A 24,053-nucleotide genomic window follows, 5' to 3' on the forward strand; every position below is an offset into this window, starting at 1 on the left:
ATATTTTCATTATCACGGTCATTATGTATACTAATGTGGTAGATAAGACCACAACGGAAATGTTTATCAAATAATTAAGAGAATGTAATACATAGTGTTATAATACTTTGGATAGCCATTTAGAATATCAAGACATTAACTGTGTTGTGTGAATTATAAATACATATATTTATATTTTTTCTTCCAAATAAAGTAATGTGACACAAAAAGTATGAAAATATCAAATAATTTATTAAATATTTTTTATTGTTATTATTATTATAATTATTATATTTGTCATGATATTGAATAATATTATATAACATATTAACATATTATTAAAGACAATATTTGTAAAATAACACTGATATTCATTAATTTTATGTTATAACAAATATATATATATATAATTTTTTTTTCCTCATAGAAAACGTCATGGTATAAATCTAGTCTTTTTCTATTTCTTATTTCAACGATAATTTATCTAAAGTTTGATTTCTAGATTCATAAGCAGTCAAAATAGAAGTTAATACGTTGGAAGTATTTGGATAATTTTTCAATATCAATTGCTCGGGTTCTGAATACTTCGAATGCCATATTTCATAATATGCATCGCTAGAAATCTCATTCAAGTTAGTTATATTAAATTCTTCTTTTAATGCAATCTTCCATACCTACAATTAATAATAATAAGTAAGGTAAATATTATTATAAATATGCAACCTAATAAAACAAATAGATAACTGTATTCGTAAGAATGCAAAATAAAAAATATATAAAAAAATAAATAAATAATTAATTTATAAAATCTTACATCTTCTTCCGGCAAAGACATAGGAGCACGTTTGTTTCCAAAAACTCCTTTATTGGTAAAAATATGTAAATTGTATAACAAATAATTAAAAGTAAACATTTTGTCAGCTTCGGTAGCACTAAATGTTACTGACATGGAAGAACAACATTCTTTTTGTGTAGGATACAAAGCATGTGTCCAATAACTACCAGGTTTTGCAATTCCCCATAATAAATTATTTAAAGTATAACCATGAAAAGTTCCTCTTAAATATTCATCCCGTGTATCCATTGGTAGTATACCCATAGACGATAAATGTTTTCCTGTACGTAACATTAAAATTTATACATTACAATTTACATATAGTATTTTCAATTTTAATAAAATAATAAATAAATTATTTACCAAGATAATAATCTTCCTTTTTCCAATATTTACCACCAGCTGCACATTTTTCAGACGTGTTAAACATTTCTATCATTTTTCTAAGCGATCCTTTACTTAATACATAGCCTGCTTGAGCAACGTTATACGGTTGACCCCACATTACAACCGCATGACCCAAATAATAATTTTCTTCATAATTTAATGGTGCGACTATGTAACGTAAGTTTTCTAGTATCACCATCATATCGTCTTTCACAAAAAGTATCCATTCTTTGACTTCATTGTCTTTCCATATATAATTCATAATTTCGCATAGAAAATGCCAGGAAGATTGAAACTTCATAGTAAAATTGATGATAGGTATATGAGAATCATGTATGCGTTGTCCAAAGAAATAAATTTTATTGCAATGACTACCCCAAGTATCTTTTATGGATCTCGCCAATTTAACTTTCTCCACAAAAACGATACACGTAATAAATATTTTAGATTTCAACCAATTAGATTCCAACGTAACAGATTCCTGCGAAGTATTATCTGATTTTGGTTCGTACAAGTAACGATCCATATCGATGGCATTTCTTTGCAAATTGTGTCCAGCAAACCACTTGTCATAGGATACATTTTCTAATCCCTTAGTCAAATTGCTTTTGATCCAATTACGAAACTTGATTCCTCTTGAGAGAAAATTGATAGGTGTCATCCAAACGATAGATAAATCATCTGAATACTGTTGATATTGCCACTTTTTCTCATTATAAATAGTACTTTCATTAACAAAATTTCCTATTAAATAAAACAATGTAGCCAAAACAAAACCGATTCCAAATCCTATTAGAAACGTGGATCTTCTTTGTAACGGATGAAAGGTCATGATACACAATTAAATTCTTATTCTTAGCTGGAAAATTAGAAATTTTTATTTATAAATAATTCCAACGCAATTAATGCTCGCGTTTCACTTATTTAAATGATTCAAATAACCTTTTGTTCAATATTAACTGATCAATCCATCTGGTTGCATCTTATAGAATATAATTATTATAAATATAATTGTAAATAATTATTTTTTTGACAGCATCATGTAACTGAAACTTTAAAATGATTACTTTCATTTTAAACCTGCTTCAAATGGTAAATAAAAATTAAGTTAATCAATGACTATAATCAATTTATCTAATCTTTTTATCAGTTTATCTAATATCTTTATCAATCTATCTAATCTATCTGATTTATCAATTTATAATAATCATAATAATTGAAAGTTATGATTCATTGTGAGCATCATTAAAATTCATGAGTTAGATTAATTCTTATTTTAAACATTTTATATTATTTCTTAATAAAATTATAATAATACTTACAGTAACAAATACAAATATCTATTCGTTCTAACTTTTTCAATCTCTTATTATTGCCAATCATTATTAAATTTATCTACGTATTAAGCTTGTAAGTTGCATCCAGATAGGTTATGAAAGATCCTGGATATATAAAAAGAAACAAAAATAACCTATCAAAGTCTTTTAAATGGATACCACCTGCTCAACTAGATAGCGCAGCGATACGTCGATGTAATTCTCTTTATTTGAATGTGTGTGAATACTTACTCTACTCCACACACATATAAAAATTATACATATATGTAGGAATATTATGCACATATAGAAACGGATAAATTATTGGGAACAAATCTTTATTTATGAATATTAGCATCATTGAAAACGATGTGTATGACACGTGACATAATTATGTTTGTATGCTTATGTTAGCATTTAGCAAAATTCGATGAAATTAGTATATACAACGAATCCAAACATTAAATGTTTCATTATAATTAAATATAATTGTTGATAAAAAAAAAAAAAAAATATAAATTATAATATAAAGCTGCACGTTGCAGTCAATTTTGTATTTGTTTTATGATCAATTAAAAATAAAATAATAAAAGAGAAATAACGGTATTCTTTAATAAAGCAATTATGTTATCACATGTATTCGCATATTCATAAATATCAAATATAAACAATTTTACATCCTTTTACAAACCATTGCCTATGCAACATAGGAACCGATATCCTTCAGTCATTAACATCTAAAATCTCATGAATATTTTACCCGATCAAAAAGTCGAGTAAAAATCTCATTAAAATGGTATTACATATATCACTTCTTGAAAATCTTGAATTTAACATGATGTTTTTCTTCATTACGATAATATATAATTTATAAACACATATTATATATCAGAGATAGCATTAATTTTAATAAGTGTGAATCCAACGCATTTACTCACAGTTATGGCTAATGCTTAGAAGAAGGATTCTCCTTCTAGAGGGATCTTACGTATTAAATTAAAATTATAAATATATTAAGGAGTCCTAGGATTCACTAATTATTAAAATCAATAGCACAAGATAATATGGGACGGAGAAATATTGACGATAAAGAAAACAAAAATCAAACATTTGACAATGTTTTTCTTATTTACCACAGTCTATTAGGGCACTTGGTACTTTTAATATCGTGTCGACAACTTTGACTTTCTTCGTCGAACATAGTACCTTCTTCGCAAACAAAGCGAAAATCTAAAACTTGCTTTGGAGTAAAACCGGGAGAACAATAATGAAACAACCGGCAGTCTCTCATGTCACCATAAAATCTATACATCTCTCTTTCCAGACAATTAAAACTGCCATAGATTTTAGAAATAGAGAAAGATTTGTCTTTCAATCGTCTAGTTGATTCGAATGATGGAATTTTATCGATTCTTTCAATTAGAGTTGAACTAGGCGTTGAAATTGGATGATTTATTGAACGTGTATTTTCAGTTGTTGTGGCAACTGTTATATCATGAAGATAATAGCTAGTAGTAATAGGAGTTGTAGTTTCCTCAGTTTCTGTATGCTTCTTTTTATCTGTATATTCTTTTTCTATTAAAGTAGGAATAACTGTTGGTATGGTTGATACATCCATGATATCTTCATTTGTTATATCCGTATTACTTGTACTTGTTTCTGTAGTATCTGAAATGTTACTTGTATCGCTACTAGAGGAAGTAACATCTACTGCTGCTATGGAGAGCGTTGATAATCTTGACAAAGGATACGAAGTGAAATTTTCAATATTTGAATTCAAAGATTGCGAATCTTTACTATCAGTAGATAAAGTAAGAATCTGAGTTACGTTTAAATTGTCTAACATTTTTGCTGTTGTACTTTCAATATTATTTAATTCTTCATTTCTTTTTGTAGTGCTTGTCGTACTTTCAATATTATTTAATTCTTCGCTTCTTTTCGTAGTACTTGTAGGTGTAGTAGTGGGTGGTCTTCGAGTTGGTAAAGTAAGTTTTCTAATAACTGGCTTTGGTACTAACTCGTTATAAGATTTAGGTGGTTTGGCTGGTTTTGGATTAAATAGAGGCAATCTGGTTTTAATGATTACTGGATTAGGTGTTGTTGTTGGGGGAATGTAATTGTAATTTTTTCTAAGTGAAAATGGTTTGAAGAGATTAGGCACAGAACGAGGAGTTGTGGTTGTTGTTGTAGTTGGTATAGTTGTAGTCGGTACAGTTGTTGTTGGAACAGTCGTTTGTACAGTCGTTGTTGGAACACTCGTTTGTACAGTAGTTGTTGGAACACTCGTTTGTACAGTAGTTGTTGGAACACTCGTTTGTACAGTAGTTGTTGGAACACTCGTTTGTACAGTCGTTGTTGGAACACTCGTTTGTACAGTAGTTGTTGGAGCACTCGTTTGTATAGTAGTTGTTGGAACAGTCGTTTGTACAATCGTTGTTGGAACCGTCGTTGTTGTTAGCAAAGTTGTTATTGGTGGCAAAGATGTTATTGATAATGTACTCGGTGGCAATGTTGACGATATCAATGTTGATAAAGTTACTGTCTCTAACGTGGTTTTTGAAGTAGACGTAGTAGTCAACTGTTGTTCCTTATCTTCGACAAATTTTTCAAATTCTTTAGTATCTTTCTGCATTGATTTGTCTTTCTCTAATTTAATATCATCTATTTTAATGTCATCTACATTATCTGATAACTTTTCATCGACAGTTACAACTTTAATATCTTTTTCAATCTTATCATCGCTTGGATTTTCAGTATTAACTATAGATTCTTGTTCCTTGTAATTATGTGGCTCGTAATTATCGTCAACATAATCTTGTACGGAAGGTTCAACAGAAACTATTTCTTTTTCCGTACTACTTTCCATTTTATTAATCTTTGGTAACTCGTCGATAAATTTCAGAACACCCGTTGTACTGTCTTCCTGTTCAACTGTTTTAAAATCTTTCATTCCTACAGATTCGGTTACAGTTTCATATGATTCCGTTATTTGTTCGTGATTGTCAGATTCTATCGAAGTTGTAACATCTTCTATGTCATCAGATTCCGTATAGTCGTATAAATTATACCAATCATAATCTGATGCATTCATAGAATAATCATATTCAGGAAAATCATCGTTTGAAACTATACTTTCTAAATTTTCCATCGTAGAATGTTCATGCGTTTGATGAAATTCTTTTTCGTCAACGTGGGTTACATTTTTATGTTTACTTTTATGATAAATTTTTTCCAACGAATAATTTTCTTTTAAATTCGATCTTTCTTCTTCTTGCAAATGTTTTTTATTTTTTAAACGATCACTTTCGTCATCGTCGTCGTCGTCGTCGTCATCGTCATCTGACTTTTCACTTGAATTTTTATCTAATTTTTTATTTTTACCATTGGTCGTCGATACGTCATTCGTAGTTTGATATTGTTCAACCGAAATCTCTTTCGTATAAGAATTGATTTTTTTATCAGCGATATCTATTTTTTCTTCGAAATGTTCTAAAGAAACATTAGTTGTTTCCGTAGTTTCTAAATTGCTTACAAACGTATTAGATTCATCATTCTTATCTTCAATACTTTCATTAGATGATTCTAATGCTTCCTGATCGTTCATTAATTGATATTTACTAGAATTATTTACTTTCCCTAAATTATCTACATTCCTTTCTTCGGATTCATATTTGACTACGTTGTTAATTTGTGTACGTTTTCTTCCAACATTTTCTTTATTCGATGTTAAATCTTTTGCAAATTTAGAACTATACTTTATCACAGTATCCATTTCTTTTACTTCTGGTTTATCCGATTTATTCAAATCATGATTATCCGGTTCTTCAATCTCTGTTTGCAAATTAGAGGTAGATGTATTCGTCGATACTCGTTCTTCAGTATTTTCAGGATCAATAATTTCGATCATGCTATCGTTTTCTTTTTGATGTTTCCTTTTTGCAGACATTTTTTTTCTAGATATTCTCGAATGAAGTTTTTTCGTTGAAGTATCAGTTCTAGAATTATCGATTTCAGTAGTTGTAATTAAATCTTCTATTATTTTAGAAGAAATTATCTTCTCGTTATTAGATTTTTTATCTATCTTATCTGAATTATTTGCCATTTCATCTTTCTCCTCATCATACATGTAATCTTTATCATCATCTGTTGCTTTATCTTCTAAATTATATTTAGAAACTTGCTCTTGTTTACTTTGTTCTTTTTTATTCATAGACAAAATACTAGAAACTGTAACAGCGCCGACAGGTTTGACGATTTTACTTGTCGATGACATTTTATCTACATTTTTATTACTATCCTCATCTAATATAAACGTATCATCATTTCCCATATCAGAAACTATTTCAATTTCTGTTTCCTCTTCATTTTTATTGGATTTATCTGAAACGTTGTATGCAATTATCTGTGAATCTGCATTTTCTACAGTTTTAGTAATATTATCCGTAAACCATGTTACTTCAAAGGTATTACCATTTGAATCAGTATTATTAATCAATATGACTGATTCAGTTGTTTGATCTACATTTGTATCCGTTTCAGAATCTGTATACTCATTAAGATCCAATACTTCTATATCATATTCAACATTTTCTTCTGATTCTTTTTGATCATGTTTAGATATTTTCTCATCTTGATCATTATCTTTATCCTCCTCATCATCATCATCATCATTATCATCTTTTTCTTCTTCTTCTGAATTTAAATCTATGTGATAAGAAGCATTCTTTTCTGAATCATCAACATTATGATCATTTTTAATTTTAATAATCGATCTTTGTTCAACATTTTTTGTATTAATTTTTTCATCTACTTTTAATTGAGTATCATCAGATGTACTGGTATGCCTTAATTGTCTTAAATTTGTATTTAATGGGTGTACACTTAAAACTCTTGAATTTAAATTCGGTTTTATATGAATAGTGGGATCATCAAGTTGCGTAATTGATCTTTTACTTCTATGATTTCTGACAACTTTGCGTACAACGGCACGACGATGATTGCGAAGTTTAGGTACATCGCGATAAAACGGATCAAAGGATTCATCACCTTCTTTATAATCATCATAAGTAGCTGGAATAGTAGGAAGAGGTATAGTCACTAATTGTGTAGTGTTAAGTGGTCTTCCTGTTTCATCGCTAACGCTAGCTTTAGCAGTAACAATGACTCGAGATTGGGAAGGTAACAAAGGTGGTGGTGGGTTTTGTATAATCCTTTGAATATCCGGTGGTGGTAGATTTATAGTGATATGATGTGGTTTCAATTGTGGAACCGGAATAGGAGGTGGCACGTGAATATGTTGAGTAATTTGACCATTAGAAGATGTTGATACTGAAGGTTTCGGTGATGTCCTTGGAGTTGGATAAAATGATTTAATCGTTGTTTCAACGCTAGCCGGAGTAGGAAGAAAATTCGACGAAATTCTTTGCTGTTGAGAAGCTTGGCTATCTTTCTGGTCGTCTTGAGAAGGTATTGGTGATATTGTTAATTTCGATACCTACAAAACAAACGAATAATGTATTTTATTACGTAACATTTTCTTATAATAAAATAATTCTAATTGTAATATAAAGATTTATATTTACTGGATCAGTATTTTAAAAACAGTAGGATTTGTAAAAATATTAGGCCGTTGGATTGAATGGAAAATGCGCAATCTCATAAAACTGGGAAATGATAATATTTACAAAATGATTTGCTTTCAATGAATAAAAATACTAATCAAATAAATATAATATACAAAAATATATAAAATTATAAATAATAGTATCACCTTTCCTTGATTGGTTGATTGTATAGCTTCTAAAGGAGTAATACTATGCTTACGATGTTCATTGTCACGATACTCTGACGTATCTCTAGGATTATGCACATTAAAGGATTCTGTAGTGCTGACAATTCCATGATTATTATATATTGGATTAATCAATGCTGAATTGCTCGGATTTCTATCCAATAATGTTTGGATAGTCGAAGATGTGATATGATAGATCGGTGATATGGTTGATTGTTCATTACGAATGATTTGTGGATTTGCAGTTGAACTGAATCTAATTTGATGAGTTTGAGGTACTTCTTGAACAGTAGTCGAACTAACACCTTGATTACTAAACAATTGATAGGAAGTTGCTTGATTATCATTTCTATCATCATTGTGAAGAATATATTGATGATGATATCCTTGTCTAAATTGTTGCTGCGGATATCCGGTTGAATATGAACCTCTAGCTGTTGTCGTTGATGGTTTACTTGGTCGTGATGTCGTTGTTGTTGTTGTGCCACTGGTAGAATGTGCAGAGGTAGTACGTTGACTATTTTCCACGGATTCTGAAGGATTATCTTCTTCTTCATTCTCATGTAAGCTAAAACATTTTTACAATGTATTTTACACAAACAAGTCATATAAGATAATTCATTTAACTGATACACCTCGAATAATCTTTAAACTATGTATCTGATTAAAAAATAACAAAAGTTGCATAATTTCAAGATGAACAAATAATAGTGTATCAATTTTTCCTCCCTATATCTAATAAAAATTTACTTTAGTTTCTTTACAAAAAATCATATATATTATTTTCCTCTGGGATCAAAAATTAGAAATAAAAAACAAAAAAGAAAAGTATTAATCCCAAATCTAATGATTAATGTGACATTTTATTTAAAAAAAAAACAATTGACCTTGAACATTTTGAATCTTCCACAAACAAATATTAATTAACATAAAATTTGAATATTATTAGCGACCTGTTAGTATATTAATACACTATTTTATATTAATATAAATAATATATTACTTAAACTTACCCAAATGTGACGGCATTGTTGCCATAGAGCTCTAAATTAAGATTATAAAACTGTTCGCTCTTGCTGCAATCAACTTCGTCGACACGTTCGCAGACTCTAGTCTCTTGATCGAAGATGGTTCCATTCAAACAAAGGAACCTTATATCCATAATCTCGTCTGAAACCAAATCTCACGGTGAAGAAGAGGAATATTATTCGGGGCTGTTCATATTCAATGCATATTTGGGGAGTTAGTCGATGACAAATCAAATTAAATTAGGGTCACAAACGATACCAGTTTTGGGACCCTCAAACTTAAGTTACCAAAATAAAATTTCAAAAACGAACAAAAGAACATTAACAAAAAAGAAAAGTAATCAAATATGCCATTAATCCTTTGCACTCCTATGTCAAGTGTGATTCAACATTTTGAATCTTATCAAATTAATTAAATTACCTTCATTTTTTCAAGTCAAATAAATTTCAAACGAAACAATTCAAAATGTTCGAAACTATTGATAACAAAATTGAAATACAATTCGGAGTGTAAAGGGGTTCAATAAATTTATTTAAAAAACGTAACTTTCTCTAACCCTATTCAGAAGAAATTTTAAAACCACGGGACCCTAATGGGGCCTTACGCATTCGTTTAATCCACCACACTAGGGAGGGGGGGGGATTATAATCATTTATTTTCCCAATTAATTATTATCCACTATTTAACATAATTCCAATCAATCATATAAACTTCGAAACAAATTGTTCAAAACGAATTTTTCTCTAAATTAAAATAAAAATAAAAATAATAATAATAATCATAATAATCATCATTTCATGCAACTTTTTACATCATGGACACAAAACTAGTTATATAAATCATTCGAGAAACTCGTCTTTGGAAGGTCACAGGTTCATTAATCTTCGGTTATGAGTTGTTAACGCAAAAAAATAAAAAAAAAAAAGTAGAAAAGAAACCCATATAAATGATTGTTGAAACTTTCAGAACATTATTATAATAGCACGCAAAGTGATTGTGCAAACTTAATTTCAACGTTGCTAGATAATTTGTATTAAAATACGAAAGATAAATCTTTATAAGTACGACAATGGTGGATGAGATTGCGGGGTGGTGGAAAGGGGAAGGGGAGGGGGAGGGGGGAGGAAGTTTAACGATAGATCTTTCAATTAGATTGAAAATGACATATCAAAAATGAAATTGATATTTAAATGATTAAATGATTGACTGATTGATGGGGTGAGAGGGACAGGGGGCAGAGGGGCAGGGGGAGGGGGTTGAGAGAAAATACAATAGAAATAAATTTGTATTGTATCATTGCAATAAGAAATATTGATCTTAATGTTATCGAAAAGGTCCTTTCTCACCTAATAGATCGTCAAATGCAGGGATTAAGTTTTGTAATAGAATCGAGAGAGATCACCCGCAGAGAATGTCATGGTCGTTGAGGAACGTTTACTGACCTAAGTCGAGACTCAAGAGTGTCTGGCACTACTGTCTCGTCACGAGAAAATCTTATCTCTTTTACCATATTACTTTAACACATGTGTATATTAACGTGTACGTGTGTGTTTTTATATATGTGCATATTAATTGTTTATATTTGTCATATTAACAATCAAAGATATATGTTTTATTCAATTGAACAATATTAATAATATTAGAATATTATTATATTCAATTATAATATAAAAACATAAAATATAAACAATTATAATATTATTATAATATTATTATAATATTCTTTTATGGTATGGGGTTCATTGTATATATTTGTTTATTTTTAGATACAATTTTTATGTTCACATAAATGGTATTAAATAGCAATGCAAATATATCGTAAGAATTTTTGTTAAATTATTGCAAAGTAATAAAGTAATATTTTTTAAATTTAAGTAATAAGTAATATTTTAAAATATTTTTAAAGTAAGAGTAATAAGTAATATTTTAAAATATTTTTAAATTAAAAGTAATAATTAATAATTTTAAATACAAATTAAAAAAGTAATATTTTTTAATTATTATATTATTAAAATTAATTATAATTATTAATTATAATTATTATATTAATTAAAAAAGTAATATTTTTTTAATTTGTATTTAAAATTATTAATTATTATTTATTATATATCCAAGTAAATAAATAAATAAATAAATATATGTTTGCATGTATTGAAATAAAATTGATAAAATAAATGTAAATAAAAATTCATATTATAAATGCATGTATTATTTAACGTATATGTGCATTCGAATAATTAATTTATTGAAATTTTGTTGTCTGAATATTAATAAAAAAGAAAAGAAAAGGTCAATAAGAGTTCCGTCAACGGATAGATCAACAGATAAAAGATCAATATTGATCACAAAGTGTCAATTATATACAATAGGTGTGGCATTTTAACTGGAGTAATTTATCTATATATATATATTGATACAGATAAGTATAGATATAATATATTAAGAAAAAAGATAAAAAAATATTCTAAATTACCTTTCTGACCGATCGTGCATACGTGAAACATCTGACATCCAGTTTCGATGTCCGCATAATAACCACCAATCACTTTTCCTTGGCACGAAAAGTTCGTATCCGGCAGATTATGGAAATCCAAGTACTTCTAAGAACATTTGAATAATTAGAAATCTATAATAACACATATTCGATAACATTTTTATTCTAATTTATTCTAATTTATTCCAAAATTAATAACATTCGAATATCATCAGATCTCATTGAAATTGTTTTACAATTGGTTTTCTTTTTTTCGAACGAACGAAACAAAAATCACATTGTAGTATTGCTAATATTAATTATAACTATTATTAATTATGATAATTATATATAAATGTGTAATGTACAAAAATGATACCTTTAAATAGGTATTATGAATAATGAAAATTTGGAATTACTCACGATAGCTTCACTTGCGCTGCACGGAGGTAAGCCATGCCGGAAGTTTAGAGCTGACAAGAAAGCTAAAACCAAAACATTGATTTCAAATTAATTCGATAAATATACATTAAAATTTTAAACAAAAAAAAACCAAAAAATAATTACACACGAGTAATATTTAAAAGAAAAATATAAAAATACACTTTTCTATTCTCGTTAAATCAATACTTTCAACAATTTTTAATTAATCATTTATAACAGGGGGAAGGGAGTAAAGTACTTTCGTATTTTTCCGATGCAAGAATACGGTTGAAAAGAAAACATTTGGCAAAAAAATCACTTTCCCATTAAAGTACGAAGAAACCATAATCTTTATCCAATATCAGATTGAGTAATTTTTGCAATAATATATGAAATTGATTGATATTCATTAAAAATATTTAAAAATAAAAAATAATTAACTCAAATAACAATAATAAATTTTAATAGAATTACAAATTAATAATTGTTACAATGTTGACCAATATTAACAGCCATTTTGGTCATAATAATTATGACAAAAATCGTAGAATACTATTGGAATATAATTTCAAATGATATTCCTTGGAAACACCTAAAGATCATTTTTCTTCGCTTGACAATAGTTGTTATCCTTATAATCTTATTTTTTTTTCTTTCTATATTTTTTATATTTCTCCGACTGAACTGATTTACACAGCGTATCTTTATGTGTGTGCTATGCAAGCATTTATGAGTTACAAGTAAAGACGTATATGTATATTATGTGTAAGAAAGTACACGCAAGAGACGAATACACGTAGTCATTGTTATTCGAGGCCTGCCACGGGAAACGGAAGTCCTCCATTATCCTCAAGATACCCGGTATATACCAACAGACTACGAGACATTCTTACGTTCACGTTGATCCCGAAAAAAAAAATAAATAAAAAAGGAAATTTTCTATTTTTTACTATTCCAATATTGACGATGAGTCGTTAGAAAATAAATCATATTTCATAATAGTTTTCTTTCTTCTATTTTTTTTTTTTTTAATATGAATATATATGAATTCTTTCAATATTTATTAAAGGTTTATTTATTTTTTATTAACCTTATTATTATTGTTATTATTATTGTAGGGGAAACGTTGTTTTATTTTATATTGAATAATTGTATTTTTCTTTTTATATTTTAAATATAAACTTAACAATTAATTAATTTAACATTTTATTCAATCTTTATACCGTCTAACTTTTAATCAATTAATTATGATTCAGTAAATGCAATAATTTCAATTTTAATTACTATATTACGTTACTTATATATTATTTTACCATAAATTAAAGAATATACTATGTAAATTGGATAAACAATTTCTAAAATAAAACTTTATTAGCGAATACAAAAATTTCATCGATTACGAAACACCATTCCTTTAATAATATTAATCTAGATATTTAATATTATTCATAAATTATATTAACAAACGTATAATTATTAATGAACTAATGGAAAGTTGCTTATTGTTACAAACGATACATATATGTAATATATATATATATATATATGCATATTTATTCATAGATCGGTGAAAGCTCAACAAGTTAAACCTTTAAACGAGGAAATCATTAAAGAAAAACCATAGAACAAAAAAGAAAAAAAAAGGAAAGAAAAGAAAAGAATAATAATTACTTAATTGTATGTCACGCATATATTCACATTGAAAAAGTGAACTTTCTTGGTCTGTGTAGAACATTCGCGATGCATATGTTACATATGTAACGAATGTGCCCTATATATCGGTTCGCGTGAAAGGCAAACGGTAGCACAAGATATTTCCTTTGATTCGTTTTAATTAAGAAACGTTCGTGATACCGATCGCGCTTCAATATGTATAATAATATATATTATGCATCAATTTTTTATTGAAAATATATTTTCCAACAACAAAAAACAACGATTTTGATAGAAAATTAATTTTACATCTGATCGTCCGAAATGTAATTTCATTTTATCGACGATAAATAAAACAAAACAAAACAAAAAATGAAGTTTAAAAAGTGAGGTTAGGTATATCGGTAATGGCGACTAACGAAATTATTTTCCGAACACAATACGATAACTTTTTTTTTAAACAATCGAATAACAATTTTGAACTTTCACGACGTTTAACGTAAAATAAATTAGGAAGTTAGAATAATTAGGATAAAAAGAAACAAAAGAAAAACATTGTATACTCTTTTCTCTTGTTAATTAATTGAAAGGATCGTTTAAATTCATCTCATTATAATAGGTTCAATGAATGACGTAAGAAGTTAAAAAAAGAAGTCAGCGTAGAATTACAATAATTAGTCGACAAACGGCATACAGTAAGAAAAGTGTCTCCATGTGTGTACCTAAACGACGAATGAATTCTTTTACTTCCTAGATTTGCATTTGAGAAATGTTTGAAGGAAAGTACATAGTAGCATTAGAACGCTATATGAATAAAACGAGAAATACATAGTGAACCGTGACGAAATTTCTTTAGCAAGAAAATTCTATTTACTGAAAAGTCATTTCAACTATCTCGTACAAAAATTATGTAAAAACACAACAAAAAAAAATATATTTCTATTTATTCATACGCCGTGAAAGGTTTGCAAAATCAACGTGGGCGGTATGTTATTTTTTCTTTTTTCTTTTTTAAGAAATAAACTGGTCAAGAAATTCTATCGTTTCTTAGATCAACGTAAACATGAACTATGATTTAATGTATTATACAATTGCGAGAACGTACAAATGTTTTATTTAATGAACATTTGCATTCTAATATACGAAGATACTTTTATTCTTAATTCAATAAAATATTTATTGTTTACTCAAATAAAATTTTATATATTTAATCATAAATTTATTTAATAAATTATTTTTCCATTAAATCATATTTGTTTAAAATATAATAATAATTATTATTATTATTATATTGTAGGATTCAAGGAAAAGATCTGAACAATAGAAATATTTGCAATTATTATACGAATAAAACTGGTTCTAAAATGTCGTCCAGATCTCCGCCATTTTTAAAATTGTGATCTCTCCTTATTGGTGGAATATTCATGTTCTCATAAATAAACGACGCCATACTTTTCATTTCTAACGAGAAAAGAAATAGAAAATCTTCTAATCTATGCAGACATTCCATTGACTTTATTTGTCTAAACATTAATTATCATTGCCCTAGATCACGTGAAATTTTCATTCGAAAACATAAACAATATCTTCGATTTCTAAAACTACGTCAAACTGTAGCGTTAAATAAAAATATTACACGCGTGCACATAAAATCATAACAAAACCACAAAACCACAAATCAAAAACTTGAAACAAAAAATATAATTCGTAATAAATTATATCTACAATTTTATTCATTTAATTATTAACCCCCACCCCCACACCTACCCCTTTGTAATATATTTTATATAACTTTATAATCATCGTATCGTAAAAATTAGACGGAAATGTTTAAAAACAATCAAATTGGTAGGAAAATGTTCTCTAAGGATGTAATAAATTAATGAAATTTATGTTAATTATGTATCATGTATTTAAATTAAATAAGATTCCTATATTCGATCTATACGGTAGATTTGAATGGACATATTTCCTGTTTTCAATAGAATTGAAATTCTTCGTAATATCGTTCTAACGTATAGAACCTGATGATTAAATTCTTACCCAGATATTCCCGGAAGCCCGATTAATCCGGCTCTTGATTCACCGTAACTCCGATTATCTGTACAGACAACATGCAGATCTTGTAATCGAATGTAAAAAAAAAAAAAAAGAATTACTTCAAAAAATATGAAATTATGTTAAATGAGAAAGTGTGAAAGAAATTTCAAAAGAGAAAGCTTATATATTCGAAATATTGATTTCGCTAAATAAAAAGAAGAGGATCTTAGAAATTAACCTCAAAATTATTTCCCCGCGATATTTAAAAGAAAAAATTTTATAGATAATCGCGTAAATTTATTTCTCCTTTAAAAATAAATTATATTAATATTTATATCTCGTTGTTGTTGTTGTTTTTATACGTGCACGCGTGCATTTGTCTTTCATAATTTACAATAATAAATTTGAGAAGAAATAAAAAAATGCGAATGAAAAAAAAAATATATCTAATTAACAAATAATATTTCATTACATCAATCATTAATATATTAACCCGTTTTTATAATCTAATTTGTTTCTTGTCCGGGTAAAAATCAAATGTAATTAAACTAACAAACATTTGTCTCGATTTTAATACTTTAATTTATATAACAAAAATTCTACGACAACTTTATAATACTCGATAAAAATTGTATAATATTTAAAAAAAAAAAAATGAAATAAAAAAATCAGAAACGTAAACACCAAATTGTGATTGTAAAATTATTCGATATTTAAAAAAGAAAAAAAAAGAAAAAAAAAGAAAAAGAAATAATTGATGAGATTTAATTAAATAGATGATAAATGGATGTCATAGTGATGCCAACAAAAAATATATATATATATATTTGAATAGAATTACAAATATTTTTCTATACATCTCTCTCTTTCTTCTCCAAGTTCAATCGTTAAACCCGCGTTGTTACTTGCACGTTCGAAAATAGTAACGCGCGTCACCAAGGTTTGCTATCCGGCATGAGACCGGTTTAAGGATGAAACTAACGATACCGAGAGAGCCTTTCATTCCTTTTGGAAGGTCGCTTCAAGGATGAAAGTAAAGTTCGAAGATTTAGTAAAACTAGTGTACCCGGATAAACGACGAAATTTTCATCAAATCAATCAAATTTTTAATCCATTTTTCAAGACAGATAAATCATACCAATTAAAAGAATTTATTTTTGAATTTATTTAACGCGTTTAAATGAATTTATTTATTAATAAAACATTAATATTTATAAATTAATATATATATATCGACACATTTATAATTAATTATTAATTCATTATTTAATTTCAAAATGAAGTTTTTATTAAAGATTATTATTTATTAGATGGTGCATATTTTTATTCATTTTATTAATTAAATATTATTAAATATTTAATTCTAAGAAAATATAGCGATCAAAAAGGCTACTGTTTATTGGTTAGGTATTTAAATGAAATTGTCCGTATATACAATAAAATATTATTATCAATTTATATCAACGTTAAATTCCAACACAATCCTATCCTTACAATAAATATTGATCAACTATTTAATGTATTAACAAATTATTATTCACACTTAACCAAAACCTACTCAATAAATATTCAAAAATTATTGAAATCAATTAAAATAAATTGTATAATAATTTAAACACTACAATAAGATGGTCAATAAAATGATGGGTCAACTAATAAAGAACAAAAACAAAACAAACAAATAAAATAGATTAATTTAATCGTTTAAATTTCTAACAAGTGACAAATATAATATTAAAAGTTTAAGAAGAAAGAAAAATATAATCCTTCAAATAGAATGCTTTCGAATTCATCATAATCGTTATTAAAATCACAATTTCTTTTCTCTGCTCTCGTAAAATAATTATTCGGCAACGTGAGAGAGTGAAATTAAGATCGTGACTTAGTAATGTGCGTCTTACGTGACTTCGGCACCAAGAGACACGCTTCGAAAGGTCTAACCGCATCCTTGCGCCGGAGTCATGCGGTTACATAAGGAGAAAAGTCAAAGTAGAAAAAGAAATGTTCAATGTGTGTGTGTGTATGTATATGTGGTATGTAAAATGTAAACTGATTTTGAATAAAAAAAAAGAAAAGTAGATATATGTGAACGATGAATCAATAAATTTGATCAACTACACTTCCCTTCTCTTTCTTGGTGATTATTACAACACTTTCAGAATAATGACACTTATTTGTGGTGTATATGTAAATATATAAATTATTAGGTATATTTAGAATGACTGATAAAAATAATCCAATTATAAAGTAAAACTAATTTTTTAATCTCATATTTGGTTATTCAAAAGCAACTACTAAAAATATCAAACAATTAGTTAGTTATACTGTAGTATGTAAAATGTAGACTGATTTTGAATAAAAGAAGAAAAGTAGATATATGTGAACGATGAATCAATAATTTGATCAACTACACTTCCCTTCTCTTTCTTGGTGATTATTACAACACTTTCTGAATAATGACACTTATTTGTGGTGTATATGTAAATATATAAATTAATAAGTATATTTAGAATGACTGATAAAAATAATCTAATAATAAAGTAAAACTAATTTTTTAATCTCATATTTGGTTATTTCAAAAGCTACCATTAGAAATATGAAACAAAAAAGTTTAGTTATACTGTAATATGTAAAATGTAGACTGATTTTGAATAAAAAAAAGAAAAGTAGATATATGTGAACGATGAATCAATAAATTTTATCAACTACACTTCTCTTCTCTTTCTTGGTGATTATTACAACACTTTCTGAATAATGACACTAATTTGTGGTGTATATGTAAATATAAATTATTAAGTATATTTAGAATGACTGATAAAATAATCTAATAATAAAGTAAAACTAATTATTTAATCTCATATTTGGTTATTTCAAAAGCAACCACTAGAAATATCAAACAACAAAGTTAGTTATACTGTAGTATGTAAAATGTAGACTGATTTTGAATAAAAGAAAGAAAAGTAGATATATGTGAACGATGAATCAATAAATTTTAACAACTACACTTCCCTTCTCTTTCTTGGTGATTATTACAACACTTTCAGAATAATGACACTTATTTGTGGTGTATATGTAAATATATAAATTATTAAGTATATTTAGAATGACTGATAAAAATAATCAATTCATAAAGTAAAACTAATTTTTTAATCTCATATTTGGTTATTTCAAAAGCAACCACTAGAAATATGAAACAATTAAGTTAGTTATACTGTAGTATGTAAAATGTAGACTGATTTTGAATAAAAGAAAGAAAAGTAGATATATGTGAACGATGAATCAATAAATTTTATCAACTACACTTCCCTTCTCTTTCTTGGTGATTATTACAACACTTTCAGAATAATGACACTTATTTGTGGTGTATATGTAAATATATAAATTATTAGGTATATTTAGAATGACTGATAAAAATAATCTAATCATAAAGTAAAACTAATTTTTTAATCTCATATTTGGTTATTTCAAAAGCCACCACTAGAAATATGAAACAAAAAAGTTTAGTTATACTGTAGTATGAAAAATGTAGACTGATTTGAATAAAAGAAAGAAAAGTAGATATATGTGAACGATGAATCAATAAATTTTATCAACTACACTTCCCTTCTCTTTCTTGGTAATTATTACAACACTTTCTGAATAATGACACTTATTTGTGGTGTATATGTGAATATAAATTAATAGGTATATTTAGAATGACTGATAAAAATAATCAATTCATAAAGTAAAACTAATTTTTTAATCTCATATTTGGTTATTTCAAAAGCAACCACTAGAAATATGAAACAAAAAAGTTTAGTTACACTGTAGTATGTAAAATGTAGACTGATTTTGAATTAAAAAAAAGAAAAATAGATATATGTGAACGATTAATCAATAAATTTTATCAACTACACTTCCTTCTCTTTCTTGGTGATTATTACAACACTTTCAGAATAATGACACTTATTTGTGGTGTATATGTAAATATATAAATTATTAGGTATGCTTAGAATGACTGATAAAAATAATCTAATTATAAAGTAAAACTAATTTTTTAATCTCATATTTGGTTATTTCAAATGCAACCACTAGAAATATCAAACAAAAAAGTTAGTTATACTGTAGTATGTAAAATGTAGACTGATTTTGAATAAAAAAAGAAAAGTAGATATATGTGAACGATGAATCAATAAATTTTATCAACTACACTTCCCTTCTCTTTCTTGGTGATTATTACAACACTTTCAGAATAATGACACTTATTTGTGATGTATATGTAAATATATAAATTATTAAGTATATTTAGAATGACTGATAAAATAATCAATTCATAAAGTAAACTAATTTTTTAATCTCATATTTGGTTATTTCAAAAGCAACCACTAGAAATATGAAACAAAAAAGTTTAGTTATACTGTAATATGTAAAATGTAGACTGATTTTGAATAAAAGAAAGAAAAGTAGATATATGTGAACGATGAATCAATAAATTTTAACAACTACACTTCCCTTCTCTTTCTTGGTGATTATTGCAACACTTTCTGATAATGACACTTATTTGTGGTGTATATGTAAATATATAAATTATTAGGTATATTTAGAATGATTGATAAAAATAATCAATTCATAAAGTAAAACTAATTGTTTAATCTCATATTTGGTTATTTCAAAAGCAACCACTAGAAATATGAAACAAAAAAGTTTAGTTACACTGTAGTATGTAAAATGTAGACTGATTTTGAATAAAAAAAAGAAAAGTAGATGGATGTGAACGATGAATCAATAAATTTTATGAAGTAAACTTCCCTTCTCTTTCTTGGTGGTCATTACAACACTCTTAGAATTATAACACGCATAGGTATGTTTATATGTAAATATATAAATTAATTGATACATGTAAAGTGATTCATGAAAATATTCTAACAATAAAGTATAATTAATATTTTGGTTCTGTAATTGATTATTTAAAAAGTAATCACTATAAATATATATGAAACAACAAAATTAGTTGCACTATAGTGTCAGAATATTTTGGAGAATAACTGTAGATTTATGAGCATTAAATAATTAAATTACCAATCATTAGTTGCAAATTTAAATGTAATTATAATAATTATTGTTAGAATTTGTAATAACGAATGAAAACTATTGAATTAAGTAAATTAATTCAATCCTAATATATTATCTTGTAATTATATTAAACTATACAAAAATATTGAATAAAAATAATGAAAAAATATTATATATAATTATTATTATAAATTATAATAATATCCAAATGTTATATGTTCATGATAAATTTTAATAATAATAATAATAATATATATATACCACATGATTATTATTTTATGGTAATACAGAAGTCATTGAACAAAACAATAATAAAATCAATTGAATTCTAATTAAAGAAGGTGTGGTTTTTCACAGTCATACTAATCGCTATTCAAATCACATTGTCTTCTCGTTTCGATCGATTCCGTTTATTTCTAACAGTTAAAAGTTGGTTAATAGTAATCGGCACGCATTAAACAATAGACAATAATCCTATCGTGTTTGTCAATGCCAACGGATGGGATTGTAAAAATGGGGCCAGATCACAATTAAAACAATGTTAATATTGTTTTTCGTCTTACCCTGTAGTAGAAGTCCATGCAGCGCAAAGTTCATGGCTGCTCAATAATTCCTTCGACCTATAAAATAAATTAATAATAATAATAAATTAATAATAAAAAAATTAATAATAAAAATAAATTAATAATAAAAATAAATTAATATTAAAAATAAATTAATAATAATAATAAATTAAAAAATAAAGTCAATAAAAATTTATATTACAAAAAAAAAAAAAACAAATAAAATTTGATTAATAAAAATTATTAACAACATTTCATACGTAAATATTGATTCATTTCTGTTTGGGTTAACCGATAAGTATTTAAAATCAATACGCTTTTCAATGAGAAATAATCAAATTTAGACAATTATTTTAGGTTATTCGGAAAGTAATTTCGTTTTTTCAACGTCAAACAAAAGAAATAATTTTTTCTAACAATTAACAATCCAAGATGTTTAATATGACGATTTAATTTAATAAATTTGAATTTTCGGGAATTTCTAGCATTGTTATGCAACAATTAGCATCGATCAGTATTGTTTATTTTATCCTCAACCCTTTCAACTAATTGAAATTACTCATCGAGATTTAAAGTGAGATTAGGTATGAATAATAATAATAATGATTGATGAAATTTATTGGCGAAGAAACGAAATGACTTTTCGAAATATACAAATACAAATATATTAAATATTTCTAAATTTTTGATTATAAAAAAAAATAAAACGTGAAAGGGGAAAGAAACGTTCTTACGTTTGTATTTCGCAAGGAACACATTTTTTTCGATCGTTTCAGCAACTTCCTCGTCTTTCATTTTTTTTTTTTTATTTCTTTCTCTTTTATTTTCTTTTTTTTTTTTTTTGTAAACCTTCCCGACTCAAAGTCTGCGGTCAAATGTGGAATTATTCACGGGTTTGTATCCGTGATTCGAATTGAACAAGAAACGTGACATGAAAATCGTTTCAAACGAAAGCGACGCAGTTGATTTGTTTCTTCGAATGAGGAAAACATCTGCAATTTTTTTTATACGAGTTACAAATAATTAGCATACAAACATTTTTTTCGTACTCGAAAGTTCGTACAAAAATAAATGTTCGTATTGTAAGTATTTTGTAAAATAAATTTAGCCTTTACATATATGAAATATTTTTTTAATATAATTATAACGATAATAACAAACTATTATTTCAATCTATATATAAATAATTTATTATAAATAATTATTTTGTTGTTCCCATATAAATTATCTAATCACATTTTGGTGCATTACATTGTACTATTACTAGTTTAAGTTTTAACTGCGTATTAATATTTAACAAAATAATATTTATAATAAAAAATATTAACAAATTGTCGTATCCTGTAACAAATACTATAACCAATCATAGTAACAACAATGCATTTCATAATATTACCTTTCAATTTATTTAGAATATTAACATAATCCTTCCTCTCACACCCAAAAACAAAAAATTATATTTTATATTATAATAATAATAACAATAATTACGGATTACAATTTAAATTCCCCGGAAAAAAATTAGAATTATTGATTAAAATAAAAAACACACACATCATTGAACATACACTGATTCAATTATTTTTCTTTTATGAAGATATTGAATTATTTAATTTCTTTTGATAAAATTTCTTGTTTTTAGGTTAGTTTTCTAATATAAGAAATTGACGTATTTCGTTGTATTCGTTACCGAATACACTACGAAATAAAATAAAGTAGTGAAAGTAGTTGTTCGCTCGCGGGTACAATCGGCCGATGAGAGTAACTATGAGTTAACGATGACAGGGATTAAGCAATCGTTTCAACCTTCTTAAAACCCTCCCATCCCGTAGAGCTGCACGATTAAAATGCATCCTCTAAAGTGAAACCTCTTTACGAGTTCTCATTCTTTCTCACTTCAAATAGATTTTATTTTTCTTTAAACAACAAATTCCCTCCCCCCCACCAAAAAAAAAACAAGACAAATTTTTTTCGCATCATTTGAAATAAGAAAAAATATTAATCTATACACGTATGTGTGTGTGTGTGTGTTTGTTTATTCGTTAGCAATTTTGTTATAATTAAAATAATTTATTTTATTAATAAATAATTTATTTAATTTTTCATTAATTGTTTATTAATTCTTTATCATATTCCAATAATAATAATAATAATAATAATATGAGACAAATTTATTTAATCATAAATAATTTAATAATATAATTCATTATCATTCTTATTGAATTTTTAAATTGTCAAATATAAGCAAAGATAAAAAACTTTTCGTGCAATCCCAACAACTTATTACGATATTAAAATTAGTTCTAAATTAGCTTAACCCAAAACTTTAGATATTCTAATAGAAATACAATTGTTTTATTTTTGCAATATTTCGTATTAATAAAAAAATAAAAAAAGAATTAATTACAAAAACGTACATATGCACGCGAGGTTTGCTAATTTTTTTTCCTACAATTGCAACTAACAGTTTTTATTTTTTAACAATGATAAATCCTTCGCGAGAGAAAATATA

The 24,053-nt window shown here is 26.4% G+C and overlaps 2 protein-coding genes across 2 annotated transcripts; both read right to left on the reverse strand.

Moving 5' to 3' along the window:
- Window positions 1-347: 347 nt before the first annotated feature.
- On the reverse strand, window positions 348-2,674 carry LOC122515431 (glycoprotein-N-acetylgalactosamine 3-beta-galactosyltransferase 1-like). The gene is made up of 5 exons (XM_043632790.1): window positions 2,524-2,674; window positions 2,144-2,253; window positions 1,178-2,060; window positions 794-1,095; window positions 348-653 (listed from the first exon to the last, which is right to left on the reverse strand). The coding sequence occupies exons 3-5, from the start codon at window positions 2,031-2,033 to the stop codon at window positions 444-446; spliced, it is 1,368 nt and encodes a 455-aa protein (XP_043488725.1). The 5' UTR covers window positions 2,034-2,060; window positions 2,144-2,253; window positions 2,524-2,674; the 3' UTR covers window positions 348-443.
- Window positions 2,675-3,139: 465 nt separating this feature from the next.
- On the reverse strand, window positions 3,140-21,599 carry LOC122515589 (serine-rich adhesin for platelets-like). The gene is made up of 7 exons (XM_043632989.1): window positions 21,542-21,599; window positions 12,234-12,295; window positions 11,811-11,937; window positions 9,322-9,478; window positions 8,288-8,876; window positions 5,840-8,011; window positions 3,140-5,758 (listed from the first exon to the last, which is right to left on the reverse strand). The coding sequence occupies exons 1-7, from the start codon at window positions 21,573-21,575 to the stop codon at window positions 3,647-3,649; spliced, it is 5,253 nt and encodes a 1,750-aa protein (XP_043488924.1). The 5' UTR covers window positions 21,576-21,599; the 3' UTR covers window positions 3,140-3,646.
- Between the last annotated feature and the right edge of the window lie 2,454 nt (window positions 21,600-24,053).

Source organism: Polistes fuscatus, unplaced genomic scaffold (assembly GCF_010416935.1).
Source record: "Polistes fuscatus isolate 324 unplaced genomic scaffold, CU_Pfus_HIC Scaffold18, whole genome shotgun sequence".
Classification (NCBI taxonomy): Eukaryota; Metazoa; Arthropoda; class Insecta; order Hymenoptera; family Vespidae; genus Polistes; species Polistes fuscatus.